The 21702-nt window shown below is 40.0% G+C and overlaps 2 protein-coding genes and 1 pseudogene across 3 annotated transcripts in view; 2 read left to right on the plus strand and 1 right to left on the minus strand.

Moving 5' to 3' along the window:
• Window positions 1-21702, minus strand: part of IQGAP2 (IQ motif containing GTPase activating protein 2) — a 290113-nt gene that overhangs the window by 75143 nt on the left and 193268 nt on the right. Inside the window, exons 13-14 of the mRNA XM_012664485.1 lie at window positions 20217-20380; window positions 4537-4627 (exon numbers count right to left, since the gene is read on the minus strand). Of these exons, the coding sequence (XP_012519939.1) occupies window positions 4537-4627; window positions 20217-20380 (255 nt within the window). The remainder of the gene's footprint in view (window positions 1-4536; window positions 4628-20216; window positions 20381-21702) is intronic.
• Window positions 5886-6515, plus strand: LOC105826481 (annotated as a pseudogene).
• On the plus strand, window positions 9122-14601 carry F2RL2 (coagulation factor II (thrombin) receptor-like 2). Of its 2 annotated transcripts, none has more exons than XM_012664598.1 (2): window positions 9122-9382; window positions 13379-14593. In XM_012664598.1, the coding sequence occupies exons 1-2, from the start codon at window positions 9319-9321 to the stop codon at window positions 14449-14451; spliced, it is 1137 nt and encodes a 378-aa protein (XP_012520052.1). In that variant the 5' UTR covers window positions 9122-9318; the 3' UTR covers window positions 14452-14593. The 2 variants fall into 2 exon arrangements, with proteins under 2 accessions (XP_012520052.1, XP_012520053.1); XM_012664599.1 differs by having other exon boundaries at window positions 9142-9252; window positions 13379-14601.

Below are 21702 nucleotides of genomic sequence, written 5' to 3' on the forward strand. Positions count from 1 at the left end.
TCCTGGCACTCTCTTGTATTGTGGTAGTATATGTGGCAAGACTGTCATAAGCAACTTTGACAAATGTTCTAGAAGGGCACAGCTGGAGTGCCCATGTGTAGTGGAGTCCAGAAACTTGACTCTGAAACCAATTTAGACCTAACAAGCATTTTATCCCATTGTAAATATCTGCTGTCCCCATGAACAAAACCATATTGAACTCTTGGTTGCCTAAAGAAAAGTTAACTTAGTGAATTCTTTATTATCCCTTCAGTTCCAGGTAACAATGTTGTGGCCCAACCAACGGAACTACCGTTTTCACAATCTGTAAATACAGTGAGTTAGAAATGTAGAACAAAAAACAAACAAACAAAAACCAATCAAAGGAAGAAGCCAGGTTAAAATATTTCCTTGATAAAAAAAGATCTTAATGAAAAGAGGGAAGAGATGGATATTTTTTCTTACACACACAAACTCTACACGTGTTAAATGACATTGCTGTACTCAAACTATGTTCACATGCGCATAGCACAATGGGGGCTGAAGAGGCAAGAAAAACAGCTCAACCTCCAGCATCCTGGAGCCAAAGCCATGCAAATCTGGAGGGCCACATGAAGACTAAAGGAGAACTTCTCTAGCACACTCCAACGGTGGCCAAACAAAAGGTACAGCAGTACGTTCTTGTGCGTATAGAGATTAGGAGGGAATGGGTGAACCATGCTCCTCTCCTCTTCTCCGGGATGGAGAGAGATAGAGTCCTAGCATTTGAGAAGTCTGTGGTCTGAGAGAAGCAGAAGTAACAAGTAAACGATGCAGAATTCTCACATGAATTACACATGATGGCTGCATCTAACTAACTCAGTAAAATGCTATTTTCTTCAAAAGATGATACTAGAAAAGGCACACATTTCTTGCACATATTAATATAATTGAGTATTGATGTGCGAGGAGCTGGTCCACAGGCCAGTTCCCGGATAACTGAGGCTAATTCCTTACATACCAGTTCTCATCTTAATAGAACCATTTTCAACAAAACTCTAAAACATACCTTAACAGTTGCTATCTTGCTCTTCATTCTACCCACAGTCTCTGGTACACAGTAGGTACTTAATGTCTGCTAAGAGCTGCCAGAAGAGTCCTTCTTGTCATTAAAATTGTCCTGTGCTATAATATAGTTAGTGATACTTCTGAGGACTACAGAGGTGTTTGGGCTTATTTTCTCCACCCTAAATGGCCTCGAACTCCTACGCTTTTTAGCTTTTCCCTCTTCCTTTGCAGTCAACTAACTACCACTTCTTACTGACATCTGTGCGCCTGCCTATGGCAGCCAAACACTTTCCACTTTGTGATTTGTGGCTTCTGATGTCCTCTGAGTCAGGAAGAGAGACAACCAGAGATATTATAATAGAGTCAAGCCTAAGAATCAACAGGCTCAAACTGTAGTCTGAGGGGTCCCCAGTAAGTAAAGTAGATCAGCTCCAGTGTACAGGCTTTGGGACATTTACTTGGATTGTTTTACTTAATCTCTGGGTTGTAGTTAAGTTCTAAATAGATGAAGATGTTAAATGATCTCCAGAAAGTCAGGGATGTTTCTGCTAAGGAACAAATTAAAAAGCCTCCCATAAATCTCCCAAGAGATTCAAAAAATGTTTGCTTTTTATCTTAAGTCCCATACCAGCAGGCTCTCTTAAGGCATGCATTTGCAATGCAAGCACTACAACCCCCAATAGTGCAAAAATTGGTTTTTGTGGGGTGGGAATGAAAAAAATCCTTTTATGTGTAAGTTTTACATATGGCACATAAATAGGTATACACTATATCTGTGGCATTAAAATTTCATGGTAAGGAGTGATTAGGCAAAAAGAAGTCTAAAAAGATTCCTTAGGGTGCAATAATGAAAAAAAGGTTGTGAAACATTGCTCTAAGGAGTCAAAAATAGACGCAAATCTACTTTAAGCAAGCAAGATACTCCAGTGAAAGTGAACCCTAGGCCAAAACGAAGGAGACTTTGGTTACTCTGCCCTTTTAAATTTTGCTTGTGGTAAAATATACGGGCCAACACATTTTCTCTCATCAAATAATATGGGAGCATGTTTGATGCTTATAGCATGTGACCAGAATCTGTTTCAAGTCTGTATACAAAGGATAAGGAATGCTTCTAAAAGTAAGATTAAATTCCTGTTGAAAACCCAGAAAATTCTTTTTTTTTTTTTTTTTTTTTGAGACAGAGTCTCACTGTGTTGCCTGGGCTAGAGTGCCATGGCGTCAACCTAGCTCACAGCAACCTCAAACTCCTGGGCTCAAGCGATCCTTCTGCCTCAGCCTCCCGAGTAGCTGGGACTACAGGCATGCACCACCATGTCCGGCTAATTTTTTCTACATATTTTTAGTTGTCCAATTAATTTCTTTCTATTTTTAGTAGAGACAGGGTCTCGCTCTTGCTCAGGCTGGTTTCAAACTCCTAAGCTCAAACAATCCGCCCGCCTCAGCCTCCCAGATTGCTAGGATTACAGGCATGAGCCACTGTGCCCGACCCAGAAAATTCTTGACATCAGAATATAGATAGATTTAACTTCAGAAAATTTTTGTTGTTGGTATATATCATAGAAGAAAATATATCAACTCTTCAGAGAGACAGGACAGAGAGAGAAGATGGGATTTTAGATGTGTAAGTATAGAGTCCAAAATCACACATTTGAGAAAATCTCTCACTTTCATAGTCAATAGAGCCATGAGTCTTCAATGTGAAAAACAGAATCAACATTTGCAGGCCAAATGTAAGAAGAACAATGAATAAAAGGAATAAAATAACTTCTAAACTGGTTTGATCTTTAAGAGAAAAATCATAACCGCTTTAGGCTATTTGGATATCTACATTACAATCTAATTTCTTAAAAATGTCTCTTCAGACCATGGTTGCCTTCAGTTTTATATTTAAATCTCTTACCTACACACTTCGACTTTATTACTTTTTTCCTTAAGGAGTAGAGTGCTAGAAAGGAAAGACTTCAAAGTTCCTAAGGGTATAAAAGTTTGGGTTTGAGAAATAGACATATTTTTCTGAGCTAAGAAAATAAAAACCAGATGTTTCTCACAGATGTTTCCAAAGTTAAAAGCACATCAGTGGAATAATACTAAGGCATCTTAAGAGCACGCTAATCTGATACAATAGAAGAAATCCTAATTATGCCATGAATTGGCAGGTTAATGAACTATACTTTTAGGAATCTTATTTTAATCTATGTAGGGTATTCATAATATGGAGTGTTAGTATATCAATTTAGAAGCTATTTCAGATTGTTGTGTGCAGTTTCGTACTATTCCTCCTTAAAAATAGAGGGTTAAGATAAAATAAAAATTTTCATCATTTGAACCAATGTGGGGATTCTGCTAGCTGCTGATTATACCTATTCTAATTATGTACTATGGAACTGGGGAAGTAACCACAAGGTGGGTTTGGAGACCCACTGTGAGACGGACCCAAGCTAAAACTGCATTGATCACCTGACCTCCACAAGCCCCTACTCTGACTAGCGGATGACAGTAATAGTTAGGGTCTCTTGGAATTAGTGTCAGTTCAGAGCCAGTGACCAGTAATCCCTGAAAAGTCTGGTTATGTCCCTTTCACCAAGCACAGTCACCCTGATAAAAGGCCACAGGTTCCTTTGGGAGAGTCTGGAAGATTAACAGTATAAATTTCTGGTCATGTGGTAGGGTCCTTCCTCAAAGGGACTGGCCTCCCCTTTATTCGAGGGTTTCTGGGTTTGTAAACTGGCTTCAGTCTGGGAATTTACTGAGGGGCTGTGACTCTTTGTTTTGATGAGTCAAATTAGACTTGTGTTCACTTGATCTAGAACTCTTCTACTTGTATAGATTAAGTACGAATTGAGTAGCTTACCAGTCTGTTTCACTTCTAGGAGTGCCATGATCAATTAGCCAATTCCATAGGTCTCTGTGAGTCAGGCTATTCAAATTACCGCTCCTTACAGTAACCACACTCACTCACCTTGAGTGACTAAGTGCTGACACCTGGCCCCTGCCAGCCCAGCCTGACCTACAAATTTTGGACTTGCAATCTTCTTTAGTCTAGTGAGCCAATTCCTTAAAATACCTATACACTCTCTCCCTCTATATGTAAATGTATATACATGTGTATATCTACCTACCTATGGATAGTTAGATCTATCCTATTGATTCTGTTTCTCTGGAAAACCCTGACCAATAACAATGAGGGGCATGGAAAGGAGAGCAGACATTTATTAAGGAGAAATGGGCTAGTTTTCCAAGGAAAAGGAGAAAAAAGAATTTGATTCAATCATAAAATTTCAGAGCTTAGAAAGCATTTTTTGTTTTCAGGATTTTGTTTGGCAACACTATCGAATTTTGTTGGAGATAGCATCTAATCACTGAAAATAGAGCAACCAACTAATTTTTACCAAGAACTAAACCTTGGTAAGAGAGTCCAAATCTTTCCAGAAGTTAAAAATTAAATGATTTCAGGCACATACCAAATACAAGCAAAGCAAGTTTCATGAACAAAAGGCGCCACGTGCTTACCTTGTTTCACTCTGTCCTTGTTCTCGTTGGCCTCATTGATGGCTTGCTGTATCTCATCCAGCCAAAGAATTTTAGAAACACTCTCAGGATCCTGTCAACAATGTCATAGGATAAAAGAACAGTGAATGATGAGAAAACAGGATTAATAACTGCTTTTCAGGAGCCATTTTAGTGTAATTTCCACAAATTCTTACTAATCAGCTACCAAGCATTGCCTTATACTGTACAAGAAACAGACTCCAAATCTGACCACTCTTCCCAGCCCACCATCATCTCCCAATGGACAGCTGCTCAGTCTATTTGCTTCTGCTGCTTCCAAGTTTGTCCTCTACTGAGAACCAGATGATCTCTTCAAAATGGACATCTTATTACATCACTCCTCTGCTTACACTCCCCCAAAAGCTTCCCCCTGCACAAACTCCTTTCTGCCAGACTGTGGAGCTCTAATGATGTGTCCCTGCCTACTACCCCTCTGGCTTCACCTCACACCCTCCACTTCCCCATTCCCTGTCAGAACTTCACAGCAGCCTCCTCCAGACCATAGCATTCTACTCTACCTGCATGGCTGCCGGCCTTTTCTTATTTTTTAGGCCTAAACTCAAATGCTACCTCCTCCAAAAAGTCCTTCCTGGCTACCCTAGTCAAATACTCTCTCCCCGAGTCGTTCAATAACCTTGGTTCCCAAACTATGTTCCAAGGGGTGCCCCACAGTACCACGGGATATTTTAAATTTGAGGGAAACACAGTAATACTTGGATTTATCAGATACAGAGACAAAACCAAACACACGGTGATTGCCCTCAAGGAGCTAATGGCCTAGTTTAAGAGACAGATGTGTCAAGGAAATTATAACACAATGTGATCAGGGCAGTATTAGCTGTAGATACATAATCCAGAAATAGGCAAGGAAGGATTAACCTTTGGCAAGGTGTTGAGTTGCAGGGGGAGAAAAGACTAAGCAGTTAAGCACAGTTTCAGAAAGGAAGTGAGAGCAGCAGTGAAAACATACTGAATTATCTTTACTATTTTACTTTTGAGTTGATTCCGATGATACTGCTATAAAAGCAGTGCTGGCATACATTAAATGGGGCTTCCAGGTAGCAACTGTTTTATAAATACTTGTCCAATATTGCAATTGTTAACAGTAGAAATATTTTCGGGGAAGATGTGACATTCCATTTAAAAAATGGGAACTTGCTACCTATACATAGGAATGAATGGGTGATGTGTTGTAAATCCTACGTCACGACTGCAGTGAGCCACTGCAGCACACTGAGCTCCACAGAGACAGCGCCAGGGCAAGTGAGAGCCCGATGGGCACTGGGCGGCTCGCTGAGGAAAAATAACTAAACACGGGCAAAGGAGATCCTAAGAAGCCGAGAGGCAAAACGTATCATACGCATTCTTTGTGCAAACTTGTCGGAAGGAGCACAAGCAGCAGCACCCAGATGCTTCAGTCAACTTCTCAGAGTTTTCGAAGAAGTGCTCAGACAGGTGGAAGATCACGTCTGCTAAAGAGAAAGGAAAGTCTGAAGATACAGCAAAGGCGGACAAGGCCCGTTATGAAAGAGAAATGAAAACCTATATGCCTCCTAAAGCGGAAACAAAAAAGAAGGTCGAGGATCTCAATGCATCCCAGAGGCCTCCTTCGGCCTTTTTCTTGTTCTGTTCTGAGTATCACCTAAAATCAAAGGAGAACATCCTGGCCTATCCATTGGTGATGTTGCAGAGATATGGAGATGATACCAGGAGAGATGTGGAATGACACGGCTGCAGGTGACAAGCAGCTTTATGAACAGGCGGCTGCAAAGCTGAAGGAAAAATACAAAAAAGATGTTGCTGCATACCGAGCTAAAGCAAAGCCTGATGCAGCAAAAAAGGGAGTCGTTAAGGCTGAAAAAAGCAAGAAAAAGGAAGATGAGGAAGAGGAGGAAAAGGGGGAAGAAGATGGAGAAGATGAAGATGATGATGATGAATAAGTTGGTTCTAGCACAGTTTTTTTTCTTGTCTGCAAAGCATTTAACCCCCCTGTATACAACTCATTCCTTTTAAAGAAAAAAACTGAAATGTAAGACTGTGTAAGATTTGTTTTTAAACTGTACAGTGTCTTTTGTGTATAGTTAACACACTACCGAATGTGTCTTTAGCTAGCCCTGTCTGGTGGTATTTTCAATAGCCACTAACCTTGCCTGGTACAGTATGCGGGTTGTAAATTAGCATGGAAATTTAAAGCAGGTTGTTCTTGGTGTACAGCACAAATTAGTTATGTATGGGGATGGCAGTTTTTTCATCTTCAGTTGTCTCTGATGCAGCTTATATGAAATAATTGTTGTTCTGTTAATTGAATACCACTCTGTAATTGCAAAAAAAGAAGTTGCAGCTGTTTTGTTGACATTCTGAATGCTTCTTAGTAAATACATTTTTTGTATTAGAACAAAAAAAAAGACTGTGGTGAATGAAAAGACAAGACTCCAACACTGGAGCCTGGAGAACCAACTCCATCATTTAGGACTCGGGATGGATGGGGGCAGGAAGGAAAAATAACAGTCCCCAGCTCCTCTGGCAGGCTTCTAACTCTACTTCCCTCAGGGGCTAACCTGAGATAATGCATGTGGAAAGAGCTCTGAAAACGAGACAGAATCTCTATTGTTTCATCCTGCAACATCCGGGCCAAAGGGAACCTCTGGGGAAGGCTTGGCACTTGCTTCCACAATCATCTCTAGCTACACGGCAGGCCACGTGGGAACCATCAGCTGTCAGTAAGGTTTTCCATTTCTTTCAAGAATGGAGGGGGGAAGTTCAAACAGGAAGCAAGATGGAAAGGGGAAGACCAGAAGAGGTAGAGAGAGACAGGGAAGCAGGAACTCTTTTTTCTCTATTTCCAAGCCCCAAGAGAACTCAGTACACCCCAGGTATAGGCTAAATACTAAGCTCTATAAAAGTTCATTGATATCTGCCTCAGTTTTTTTGAAGGGTATTTGTGCTTTCCTTCACGACTAGTCACTGTAGAAGATGCACCATGCAGACTTTTACCGAGAAAGTGATTACAATCCCACTTCAAAGCTTAAAGTGTTTGTGTTATAAGCCAAACTAAAGAGAGACTTTGCAAATCAATGAATTTAAGTCAACGGTTTAAACCATGACTCACTGAAGTAAAGACTGCTAGAATTAAAGATAAAACCAAGAATGAAAATCAAATCCTGCCAAGTAAAGTCTCCTATTTCGACTGTTCACCAGAAGACTGGAAATACTACTATATTTACGGGATGGCCCCATCTCTACCACAGCTAAGCAGCCAGGTTCAATGTAAGAACTACAAATGAATGACAAGACTAGAAACTAGGCCATGTGCGAATCAAGTGATAACTTCCTGCATTTAGATGACTTGTAGAAAAGTTTTAATTAAACAAAAAATACCTTAAATATTCTGCAGGGTTTTGTCCCTATTTATACAATAGCATTCTATCTTAGTTTGCGTAACCATGTATTTGTAGTTGAAGTAGTAAACACTGACCTTTGTGAAATTCTTGGTCTGATGAAATTTAATCAAGGATGTGAAAGTTCCCGCAGATTAATTCCTTTCTTAGTTTATCCCTCAGCCTGTAAGTGTTGTGAAATTTGCTGCATTTTATTGGCAGCAAGATGTTGGGTTGTCTGGTTTCTAGTTTAATCTTAGGTTTTTTTAATTACAGAAAAAATCTGTTATAATAAAGTTTTTTACTATATATTAAATCATATGCTCCAGAATATAACTCATAAAAGCTTATATGCTGCACAATGTGAATGTACTTAACACTACTGAACGGAACACTTAATAATGGTTAAGATGGGAAATTTTATGTTATGTATATTTTATCACAATTTAAAAAAAATCTTATTCAGACTTACTCACCAACACTCATGGAATAAAGGGAGTCCTTTGCATTTCAATATTGCATTATGATTTTAGTTTAATCAAATAGTGTTGTTTGGGAGGTTTTGCCAGTTATCTGACTCAATAGTTACTGAAAGGCTCAAAACAGATTGAGCTATGGCAAAAAAAAAAAAAAAAAAGAATCCCAACCCTCTCAAATCCCCCCTCAAAACAAATATAAAATCAAGTTCTGGCCAGGCACTCACTGATGACAAATTCAGACCCATTTGACACTGATGGAGAATTTTCAAAGTAATCAAGTACTCAAGCAATGTTAACTTGTTAAAAAGTTTGCTTTCCTTAATTAATTTATAATTATGTAATATGTTTAAGAATTAAGATTTGAAATAGTTGGGAGGATAAAGAAAAGGATAATTTCTGACAGCTCAATTATTAAGTAGAAATTACACCTTGGAACTGTATTTTAAAAAATGAGTTAAAAATGAGATAATGGGACAGATTCAAAACTATTAATAACTGCTACTCGGCATTTATTTTTGGCTTAGCTCTATAAAAGGCTGTATACTTTCTGCCATTCTTCAAAGGCACATAAATTTACTGGGTGAGAATCACAGCATCTGTGCAGAACAAATTGCCAGGGGTGGGTAAGAGTTAAATAACTTTCTGAGGGGTAACGTAACACGCTCGGAGGCTTGGCCTGAGTCACGCACACTGAAACAGCGAGTGGGTCACATCCTTTCCCTGCAGAGGGCTAGGGCATGTTTCCTGCCTGCACAGCGCAGGAGGGCATACTTCTACCAACAGAGCAAGGCTTTCATCTGCTGCTAACACATGGAACTGGGGTGAATCTGTGCTCCATGATTTTACACATTTGACAACATTTGGGAAACAGGATTCAGTTCATCAAAATGAAAGACCTCATCTTTGCAGCTGCTGGACTACTGCTTCTGGTGCCTTCTTTTTGTCAAAGCGGTAAGTTCTTTCCTTGTGGGGTAGGATGGGGATGTTGGTTTGTGTTACGAATGAAGATTCAACTGAACCTAATTTTCTTTACATCTCACACAAACTGCAAACCCCAAAGGCACAGTTTAATTTTAGTTATTAAAAGGTAGAACCGTAGAAGTGAATATCTACAGTTTGTTCACTCTATTCAACTCTTGTCAAAGACTCTGTTCTCCACTGACATTTAAAAATTGGTGGCATATTCAAGATTTTAGATATCTACAATTAAGTCAAGAAGCAATTTTCTTTGTAAGACATTTTTGTGGTTTGTAAGAATTTCCTCTGATTTAGCAAAGATAGCCCTTTTTCAAGGGATTAAGAAAACATCCTATGTTTATACCTCCTGGTCAGACACAAATGGGGGAAACAAGATTATTGCCGGAAAGAGCAAGTCATCTGCTTTCAGTAGCCAGCAATGCTAATAAATCAGTGTTTCCAAAATGAAATACCTTCTTTGACTTTCTGTGGTACCAGGGAGTTTCCTCATCCTCATGTATGACTTTTTATTTTTAGAAATAAGATCTCCCAAACACTACTATTCAATCTCGAATGTGCTTCCCATTTTACTAATCACAACGTTAGCCTGTAATAATCTGCTTGCTCCCAAATTAACCAGTTTGGGATAGGTCTGTGTCCACCGTCCTTTCACCGTTACGTCATATGCCAGTCGACACTGCTAGGAGGGCGAGAGGTCGGGTACAGCAGGGGAAAAAACCCAAAATCAAAGGAAAAACAATGCCCTGTAAAGGAATGCTGCTTAAATGGATAGTTGGAATCCCTGGGCATGTCAGAGTTTTAAGAGAACCCATGGTGGACCACAGTGGCACATGCAGGATTTAGGGACAGGATAAGTGCCTGCTCTTTCTGGGAGTGAACGAGCCTCAATGCTGAACAGCAGAACTGCAAAAGAAACAAGGTTTGTGGAGGTGTTTCCTTCAAGGAGCTACTGGGGTTTGGTGGCAGTGAAAAAGGGGGCTCTAAAGAGACTTAGTAAAAGGCAATGCATTTGCTTTCTTCCACAGGGGCTGAGGGAGAAAGTAAAGATCTGTTACGTAGCAGCTGTAGTCCCCTCTCTGCATTAGCCCCTCACCAAGGCCTTTTCCCAGGTTGAAAAAATGTTTCAGATATCTTATGCCAAATGGAAATATGTATAAAGAATTCAAATACATCAAAAAATAAAATTTAACAATGAGTGCTATTCTTGAGCAAAACCAGTCTCTAAGGAATGAAAAGCTTATTTAAGCAGAACCAGATCTGGAATTCTCACGGAAAATGGAATCAATTGAGCTTTTCCACAGACACAGGCGCTGTTCGGCATGTTTGTAGACACACAATCTTGCTCAATCACAGGAATTTTCTGAAAACTGACAAACACTTGACTTCAACAGCCCTTATCAGATCCTGAAGGGAAACAACTTGTATGTTCTGCAGCCACCATTCTCCAGCTTTGTTCCTGTCTTCAAAGGCATTTCTCTTTGGGTCACGTCAGATGTAAGAACTTTTCTAAGCTGCGTAAGTGAGTGGAAGGGTTTGTGTGGCTGAACTCATGTCACACGACACACCTTTAAAGATCACATCTAAATATGGGCACAGAGGAATGCCGCCTCCCCACTTTTCTTTCCTTTTCTTTAATCTACCTTTCCTTAACTGACACCTGATCAGCTTCATGCCCGGTTGTCAGGCTGCACTTCCTGTATTTTACACACTGAATGCAGCCTGTGCGATCCCAGGGTTATGAGGGAGGCTTCGATTTCACCTGTGAGCAAACAGCTGGGGATTAAAGCAGGAAGGGAAACTGGTTCTGAATGACAAAGAGGTTACTACACACTAACCTCAGTATTCAACTCGGAGGAATTCAGAGGTTGTGGGACAAGACATAACTGGCAGAGTATGGGCATTTTAAAGTGGTAAGTGTGAGGTTTATATTGAGCATAAAAGTCCATCTTTAAGGTAACATTAGAAATTTCAGAGAATAGTTTCTATACATGTCAAAGATTAATTTATGAAAAAATTATATAATAATAAACAAGTTTGAGCATTAGTGTTTACTTTGTTTTTGAAATTGCCCTTTCAGGAATTAGGATTGTTAACATCAACATGCCAAGTAATGCCAAATGTTTATAGCATTATAGCTGATGTGTTTCTATCCTTTCAAAACTTCATTTCCAATTTCTTAGGACATCATAAGCAATTTCATCTTCTGATTTTTCTTCCTTTGTCTCTGTTCTCCTTAAAGTCTGCCTTTGGATTCTTTCTTATCTCTCCCTAGGCCATCTCAACCACTCCTACTAAATTAAACTGTAGCCTCCATGCAGATGAGAATAACCCACACCTCTAAGTTGGGCTCCTGGAATTTGGGGCTCCATATCTAGTCTTCTATCTAACTAGTTGTTGGATATTTTACACAGTAATATCCCACCGGCAACTCATCTTCAGTAATACCCAAAACCGAGATTATAGCTTCTCCCCCATCCTGCTCCCTTGTCTCTTGTCCCACCTCAGCTAATGGCAGCCCCCCCACCGGCAAGTCATCTTTGCCCCCTGCCTCTCCCTCACCACCCCACAGCCAACCAGATGCCAAGTGCCTTGGAGTCCCCATCACAGGGTCTCACGTGTTCTCCTTTGCCTTTCCACAACATTGATCTAGTTGAGTGACGCACCATCTTTAGTTTGAACGACTACAGTCAGATCAGGCCCCCTTGCCTCTAAGTTCAAGCTATTCTGTGTCACCAAAGTCATCTTCAACACAACTCAAAATCATGGCTCTATTAGTTTCTAATTACTGCTATAACAACTTATCACAAATTGAGTGGCTTCAAACAATACAAATTTACTAGCTTATATTTCTGGAGGTCAGAAATCCTAAAACCAAGGGTGTTGGCAGGGCTGCGTTCATTCTGGAGGCTCTAGAGGAGGATCTGCTTTCTTGCTTTTTTCAGCTTCTAGAAGCTCCCTGCATTGCTTGGCTTATGGCCCTTCGTCCATCTTCAAACCTCTGACTTTGATCCTCTTGCCTCCCCTCTTATAAGGGCTCATGAGTATATCGGACCCACCTGGACAATCCAGGATAATCTCACCTTTAAGATCCTTAGTTATATTTCATCTGCAAAGTGCCTTTTGCCATGTAAAGCAACCCAGTCATAGGTTCCAGGGATTAGCAGGTGGAATCTTTGGGGGACCATTAATCTGTCTACCACAATGGTAATTCCTCTGTTCAAAAGTGTGTATGCAACCCCAGTATCTAAGAATAAGCACATGATTTCATAGGACAGTTTAGGGGCCCTTCAGGAATTTGGCTGTCACCTACTCTGTTTCAACTTCATCTCTCAGGTGTACCTTGTTAGCATAATATAATGCACTGCTATGCATCTTTCCACTAGTCAAAGTTATTAACAGGAATGGAGCTCATTTAAAACTTTATACCACTAGCACATAAATATGCAATAAAAATTTGCTAAATCAACTTATCTGGTATCCCCAGATCCCATGACAGCCAACACTATGCCTGTGCCCATTCATCACCAGCAGAATCTTATTCATCTATGAAGTTCCATCTCTTTATGCACTTTGCTATCTTTGCTCAAGTTTATCTTTTCCTTGAAGTTTTGCTCATACATCTGAATCAGTTGACTATTGTCTGAATACCTACACAGTTTGTAGTCAACATAACATTTGCCTATAATGTTCTCATGGGTTATTTTTTTTCTTCCAATAGTATTATAAACTCCTTACAAGCAGTGTTCATCTAGTTTTTGTTCCTGCATGGGATAGCATGGTGCTGGGGCATATGATATCTACTAAAACACATGCTTGTTGATTATCTATAATGATTTTTTAAAATAAAAACGATCCTAAATTCTGTAACCATAAAAATTATATAGCATAAGACACTTCATTTTATTTTCTCTTGAACCACAGATAGGGCTTGGCAACGAATCACATATTAATACTTCCTTTCGTTTATAGGCATGAAAGATGATGCAGACAATTCGGCAACACCAACTTTACCTATTAAGACCTTTCGTGGAGCTCCCCCAAATTCTTTTGAAGTGTTCCCCCATTCTGCCATAGAAGGCAGAACACAAGACACCCTAACTGTAAAAAGTAAGTGCCCCGAAGAAAGTGCTTCAAATCTCCTTGTGAATAATGCTACCATTGGGTACCTGAGCAGCTCCTTAAGTACCAAACTGATACCTGCTGTCTACATCCTGGTGTTTGTAGTTGGTGTGCCAGCCAACGCTGTGACCCTGTGGATGCTCTTCTTCAGGACCAGATCCGTCTGTACGGCTGTCTTCTACACCAACCTGGCCATTGCAGATCTTCTTTTGTGTGTCACGCTGCCCTTTAAGATAGCTTACCATCTCAATGGGAACAACTGGGTGTTTGGAGAGGTCATGTGCCGGGCCACCACAGTCATCTTCTACGGGAACATGTACTGCTCCATTCTGCTCCTCACCTGCATCAGCATCAGCCGCTATCTGGCCATTGTCCATCCTTTCACTTACCGGGGGCTGCCCAAGCGCACCTACGCCTTGCTGACATGCGGATTGGTGTGGGCAACGGTTTTCTTATACATGCTGCCATTTCTCATCCTGAAGCAGGAGTATTATCTTGTCCAGCCAGATATCACCACCTGCCATGATGTCCACAACACATGCGAGTCCTCGTCGCTCTTCCAACTCTTCTACTTCGTCTCCTTAGCATTCTTTGGATTCTTAATTCCGTTTGTGGTTATTATCTACTGCTACACAGCCATCATCCGGACACTAAATGCGTACGATCACAGATGGTTGTGGTATGTCAAGGCAAGTCTCCTCATCCTCGTGATTTTTACTATTTGCTTTGCTCCAAGCAATATTATACTTATTATTCACCATGCGAACTACTACTACGACAGCACTGATGGCTTATACTTTATCTATCTCATAGCTTTGTGCCTAGGTAGCCTGAACAGTTGCTTAGATCCCTTCCTTTATTTTCTAATGTCAAAAATCAAGGATCACTCCACTGCCTACCTTACAGCAATGAAACCATCGTAGAGAACAAGGAAGGCTATCTGGGAAGACAAACGTTCTTCGGACGACGTATGCACAGTGCGAGCCGCTCTATTCTCTAGCACCATTTTTGAGCTCCTAAGATATAGTGCTTCAAAAATCAAACATTACAAAAGCACTAGTAATTGTTTTTTTAAAACACTTTATCAATATTTTAAGAAATGTTAATGAGAAGAAAAGATATCGTTACTCTCTTTATGGCAACAGACACATTGCCACCTTGCCTTCTTGCTACTTTGGTTCTTTAAACCTCTGCCTTCCTAACTCTGAGTGGCACTGCCATCCTTGAATTTTGGCATTATATTTGATCCTTCTGTCTCCTCCGACTCTCCCACTGGTGGCTGCCTCACTAGCTGACTCTATCTTCGTAGATAACTGGGGTCCGTTATCCCAGTCCCACCGTTGCTGCCTCCTCATTCTCTTCACTGCCAACCTACCCTCCATTTCACAGGTCCTGCCAGATCATGCTCCTCAGATACCGACTTGAATACATCACTCAAAAGCCTCTGCCGACTCTCCACTGCTTCTGCAACCAATTATAAACCTTAAGCCTAGCATTCAGGACTAACTTTCTAACCTGACTGCCTGTAACGTAGGCACCGGCCACATCTCTTGCTCTGCTGTGATCTTGACTTTTTCTCTCTCTGCTTCTTCCTCTGACTGGAAAGCTAGTTCTTAACATCTTTGCCTTAATTCTGCTCATCTTGAAGTCCTCAAAGGACCATTCTTCCCTGGTTTTCAGGCTAGCAGTGTCACTTTTCTCATTTGAACTTCCAAAGTACTTTCTTACACATTTTATTATGACAGCTATATATAATTCATTTATATAAAAATATTAATTCCATGAACAATTAAGCACTATGTAGAAGGTGCTTGTCCCCACTCTTCTTTGAGCTTCTTGCTGACCCCAGGCTCCGTGGGGCCCAGCTCCATGTTTTGCATATCATGTGGTTGAATGAATTTTAAAAATCCCAAAGCATCTGAACACCATGAAAGCCCATTAAATTTGTACTGAAAAGGCAACATACTCTGTATGACATGGGACATCATCATTCCTGGTTTAGGTAAATTAAAAAAGAAATGAGGAAAAAATAATGTCATCTAGAAGTTTAAAATAATGCATCCAGTATTTTTCTTCCTTAAACATCATTTTTAACGGGGAAATGGTATGTTATTACAAATGCCCAATAGTATATTCCTGTAGGTAGCTATGCTTCCCTTAACTTAGGGATTAGTTAGACAGGTGGGGGACAGTAGTGGTTAAGGGTGGGTGGTGGGAGTGAATAGAAGCAAGGTTGAGGAAACCTTTAAGCATAAAGGATTGCTGAGATGAATTTACAAGTCCATAGGAATGTGCATTGGCTATACACTTTGTAATGACCATCAAAACAATAAAAAACCATTTTAAAAGCATTTTTTAATGTGCAGTTTCCTATTTCATTGAACTTAGATTAAAAAAAAAACTTGCACATGAAGACCCTTTACAGTATGTGTATGATTATGTGAAGAGTGAAAATCAGGTAAACACTAAAGTGAGCAAGAAAACAAATCTGAAATAAGTTTCAAGATAACAAAAACTTCACCACAAGGAACTGATTTCTGAAAATTAAGTCATCAATTACAATACAGTTTTACTTAGGGAAAAAATAAAGCAATATTCACTTTTTAAAAGCACATAATTTTTATGGAGTAAATATGCAAGGAACAAAATAGAACTTGTATTAAAAAGTTGAAAAAAAGATGCTGGCATGGATGCAGGGAAGAGGGAATGCTTACACACTATTGCTGGGGATGTAAATCAGTACAGCCTCTAAGGAAAACAACATGGAGATTTCTCAAAGAACTAAAAGTAGACCCACCATTCAATCCAGCAATTCCACTACTGGGGATCTACCCAAAGGAAAAGAAGTCAGTCATTTTATTAAAAAAAAGACACCTGCACCCATATGTTTATTGCAGCACAAATTACAATTGCAAAGATATGGAACCAACCTAACTGCTCACCAGTCAATGAGTGGATAAAGACAACATGGTGTCTATACACACACATATCCGCACACCCATGGAATACTACCCAGCCATCAGAAAGAACGAAGTAATGTCTTTTGCAGCAACTTGGACAGAAGTGAAGGCCATTATTCTAAGTGAAGTAACCCAGGAACAACAAAAAAAAATACCATATGTTCTCACTTAAGAGTGAGAGCTAAGCTATGGGTATGCATGGTCATACAGAGTGGCTTAATGGACATTGGAGACTCAGAAGGGAAAAGGTGGGTGGGGGGTATGGGATGAAAAATTACCTATTGGATAACGTTGTGCACTATTCAGGTGACAGGTATATTAAAAGCCTAGACTTCACTAGACAATTCCACCATGTAACAAAAAAACACTTGTATCCCCTAAATCTATTTAAAAAAAATAAATTTAAAAAATAAAATTAAAATATCCTTCAAAAAAAAAAAACACACAAAAAAACCCCCATAACTTTTTGGTGGGGTGTAATTCCTATGTTCTTAAGCCTTTAATTTTAAAATAGCTCACAATTCACTTCCTGCAACGAACAGACATAGAAAATGTGTTGTACTCTGCTAAACATGTGCCAATGCCATTACCCTGTCTCTTCCCAAGGGGCAAAAGGAATTTGGTGCCTATATAAGGTTGTACTTGAAATAGTGTTAGAAGACCAAGAATCCTCACGAATTTACATCACTATCCCCAGTCTTCGATAAAACTAAGCATCCATTCTATGAGGATGTTACCCATTGTGACCTTTAATGGCTTCATACTTTGGCACAAGCTTTACTTTATACTGATAATACCAGCAACATAAATTTCTCCTATTATTTTCCAAGGCCAGACCTTGGGAAAGCAAGACACAGAAAAGCCACCATAAAAACATAATGGGAAATTTCCAGGAATCAAAGTAGCAGAGGTGAAAAAACAATCACAAAGACCCTGTCAAACAAACAACAGAATCAGATTTTTCAAAGGAAAAAGAACAGGCTGAGAAAACAAAGTTTTAAAATTAATGTACTAAGAAAGAAAATTGTCCTTAAAAATATCAATTTAACCAGATATGATTTATTGCTTGGAATTATAGTGTTTTAAATTTGCTGGCAATTGCCAATGTTTTCCAAGCCCCCAATTTTATAGGTCAAAAGTGATTTAATGCCTGAGCTAGAACCCAGATCTCTAGGTTTTGGGTTCTAAGTTTAATGCTCTCATCACACCATGAAAGCTGCTACTCCTTCTACACACAGGAAGGATGCCCAACACAGAGCTGGCAGAGTGAGTGCCCTGGAGGAGTCCTATGGAGTTCTGTCTCATCCTAGAGCCCTTTGATTGGAATGCTCCAGAATGGACTTATACTGCCTGCCTACGAAAGACCCTGGGTGTTTGGAGTCAGCCTCACCTCAAAGACAAACCGCCACATGCCTGTGGGCAGAAAGTAACCCAGGTCTGTCTCTACCCTGCTCCCAGAAGATCCCAACTTTGGTATGGATGGAGCAGACCCTGTACCTAGTAAGGACTTTGTGACGCAGACATCACTCACCCCTTGAGAGGCAGCCACAGGGCCCACAATAATACTATAGCTACATTATTTAAACGCTTTTCTTTGAGTGTCAGGCTCCATGCTAAACACTATAGCTACAAACACAAATATACATATACTTACAATACATTTACATGTTATATGTTCTCATTTAACTCTCACGATAATCCTGTAAGACAAGTACTATTATTTCCATTTTACACACGAGAAAATAAGCATATAGAGATTTGGTGACTTGACCAAGGTCACATAGCCCATTTGTGGCATATGCAGGATTTGAAGCAAGTACCTTTCTCTTCCAGTGCTGCTAAGTTTGCTACTTGCCACAGCCACCTCAGTGAGAACAGCAAGAAGGTGGCTACCTTCCTCTCCTGGGACGTGGGGACACATGGCTTGGGTTTGAGTCCTCGTTCTCCCACTCACTGGCAGTACTTTGGCCCCGCTGTCACCCTGAGCCCCAGGCTCATTCACATCAGTGGAGACAGCAGCCACGCCACCGTCACTACGAGGCTTAAATGAGAAAGACTGAGGGGAGGTGGGAGTGCTCGCAAAGCACAGAGGGCAAGGCAATGCCACTGCTGTCCCTGCCAGAGGCAGCAGCACAGAGGGCTCCACTGTGGGGGCTGTTTCCCTCCAGCTTCAACGAGGCAGTGTGGCAGCACGGAGTGAATGGGATTTATACCGGGTTCTAGAAGTTTAGAAACACTATATAATACATGCATTCTTTAAAAAATTTAAAAATTCAAACAATAAAAAAACAATGAAAAAGAAGTCTCCTTTTCACCAGCCTTCTAGTTCACCTTTCAGAAGGTACCCTCCTTTCAGAAATACCTTATGCATACATAAGTGTGTATATGCCCCTCAACACACACGTGGGTACGTATTCCATTTTTATGCACATGCAAGCATGCTTTTTTTGCTTGACATCACTTAGGTTGTTTTGGTCTTTTGTTATTGCAAACAAAGCTGCAAGAAACATGTTTTCCCATCTGTCTTCATGAACGATGTTTCTAAATCAGACAGACCTGGGCTGTAGTCCCAGAACTAATTACCTTTTTAATGGTTTTGGGCAAATTACTTAATCTTGGTTTAATTACCTTCAGAAAGATGACAATAATGATAGTAAAATGATTCAGAGGGCTGTTATGAATTGCTATGAGGATTAAATGAGATAATAAGCATAAAATACCTAATATCATGCCTGGCAAATAGTAGGCTCTCAATAAATATTTGCTTTATTTAAGGTTCTCAAGGATGTTTTTCTGTTTCAGATGAGGCAGTTCCTAGCTCTTAAGATGTAGACAGAGGAAATGCCCACCCCTTTCAGGTGGGTTTGCACTTGGGGACATGGTAGCCACAAGTGGCTAGTCCCAGATGGAATCACTTCCTCTCAGGTGACAGGTCATACTACAGCCTCATACTCAGCCCAGTACCCTTCTCAGAGTGGAAAGTCTCTGTGGGACACCTCATAATGGCAGCACAAGCTCTGCACCCAGATAAAAGACACGGCTCTTCAAGAGGACTCTGGCCAGGCCAGTCTGCTCCCATGCCCAGATCAAACCATGCTGGTGGTGTCCACCTAGCACTGCATTACCTGCCCACACCATGCTGCTCTCCACCCACCCCCAAGCAACTCTGCTTACCTTCCAGACACACCTCCTGCGCTACCTCCACACCAGCTTCTCTTAGGATTGTAGTCCCCAACAAGCCCAACCATCTCTGCACCTCTATGTGTACCTGTTTGGACACTTTGCTGTATACTTATCTCTCCTATTATTTCACTGTTCTATATGAGATGCCCACTGCCTCAGTGCATTTCTAAGCATTTTGAAGATAAGGTTAGAGAACATTCAAATGGCATCACCCTTCTGTACCCCTTCTTCCATACCAGAAGCTGCATACTACACTGTGCATGCAGTATATACTCAGAAAATATCCAATGAATTGGACTCCGAACAAGAACTCACCCACAACTGAGTTTTTAGTCAAAGAATAGAAGCAATAATCAGCTCTGGAGCTGTCTTCCCCCTGATGTTTGGCACAAGGAAAACAATACCCCTATCACTTCCATTCTGATTCATGGGCAATCACTGGGACAAGAAGCTCACGAGATTTAATGAGGAGGTAAAAAAAATCCTCCCTCCTACCCTCCCGCCCAATCTGTAAATTTAAAAGAAACAAACACACTAAAACTTACCCTGAGTTTCTGTGATTTAGCATGGTATAAAACATCCTGGTAGTGCTGGGCACAGTCTGGGTCCACATCGCTGATATTAGCAGTAGGTAGCAGCAAGGATTCTAAAGTCTTCGAAGGATTCCCTTCATCAATAGCTTCATTAATGTACCCTACAGCTACAATTCCTGGAAAATGAAGAAAGTTTTCCTTTTAAGTCTTAGTACTTTCTAAGTTCTCTAGCATCATCTATTGTAGAGCTAGTAAACGAATACAGCAGGCTACAGGATACATCAATATACAAAAACCAATTATGTTTCTGTATACTCATAACGGGCAATCTGAAAATGAAATTTTAAAAATTCAATTCATAATGAGTCCAATTACAAATACATTCTAATTACAAAAAGAATATTTAGGAATAATTGAACAAAAGGAACAGAACAAACACATAGAGACGTCCCTTGGTACATGCAGAGGATTGATTCTAGGATCCCACAACATATACCAAAACCCACACATACTCAAGTCTTGCAGCCAAGCCTGTAGAACCCATCTGTATGAAAAGTCGGCTCTCCATATAAGTGGGTTTTGCATCTGGTGAATACTGCATTTTTGATTCACGGTTTGGTTGAAAAAAATCTGTGTATAAGTGGACCCATGCAATTCAAAATCAAGTTTTTCAAGGGTCAACTATACACTGAAAACTATAAATCATCACTGAAAAAGGTTGAAGACAATTTAAATCAATGGAAACGCATGCCACGTTCATGGATTGGAAGATTTAATATTGTTGAGGTGGAAATACTCCTTAATTGATGTACAGATTCAATGCAACCCCTATCAAAATCTTAGCTATCTTTTTTAAAAACAGAAATTGACAAGCTGACTCTAAACTTCACATGGGAATGCAAGGAACCAAAAATAACCCATGTCACCCTGAAGAAAGAAGAGCAAAGTTGGGACTTTTCCCAATTTCAAAACTTACTAAAAAGCTACAGTGATCAATATTGCATGGTACTGGCATAAAGATGAACATATAAATCAATGGAATAGAACTGAGAGTCTAGAAATTAGGCCTTACATTTATGGTCAACTGATTTTTGACAAGGGTGCCAAGACAATTCAATAGGTAAAGAACAGTCTCTATAAGAAATGGTGCTAGGATAACTGGATGTCCACATGCACCACATGCATAAGAATAAAGTTGGATCCCTACATCACACTATGCATAAAACTTAACTCCAAATGGATCACAGACCTAATTGTAAAAGCTAAAACCATAAATCTTTTAGAAAAAAGCATAGGAGTAAATCTTTGTGAATTTGGGTTAGGCGATTTCTTTTTAGCTATGATGCCAGAAGAAAAAAACAAAAGAAAACAGATAAATGAGGCTTTGTCAAAATTAAACCTTTTGTGCTTCAAAGGATACTATTCAAATAAAGTGAAAAGACAACCTAAAGAATAACAGAAAATATCTGCAAGTCCTATATCTAATAAAAGGACTTAA

Source organism: Propithecus coquereli, unplaced genomic scaffold (assembly GCF_000956105.1).
Source record: "Propithecus coquereli isolate 6110/MARCELLA unplaced genomic scaffold, Pcoq_1.0 Scaffold9, whole genome shotgun sequence".
Classification (NCBI taxonomy): Eukaryota; Metazoa; Chordata; class Mammalia; order Primates; family Indriidae; genus Propithecus; species Propithecus coquereli.

Coding starts and splice junctions, on each gene's coding strand:
- F2RL2 (XM_012664598.1), top strand. CDS start 9,319: ATGAAAGACCTCATCTTTGCAGCTGCTGGACTACTGCTTCTGGTGCCT. Junction 9,383..13,378: donor GCCTTCTTTTTGTCAAAGCG/GTAAGTTCTTTC, acceptor TTTCGTTTATAG/GCATGAAAGATGATGCAGAC.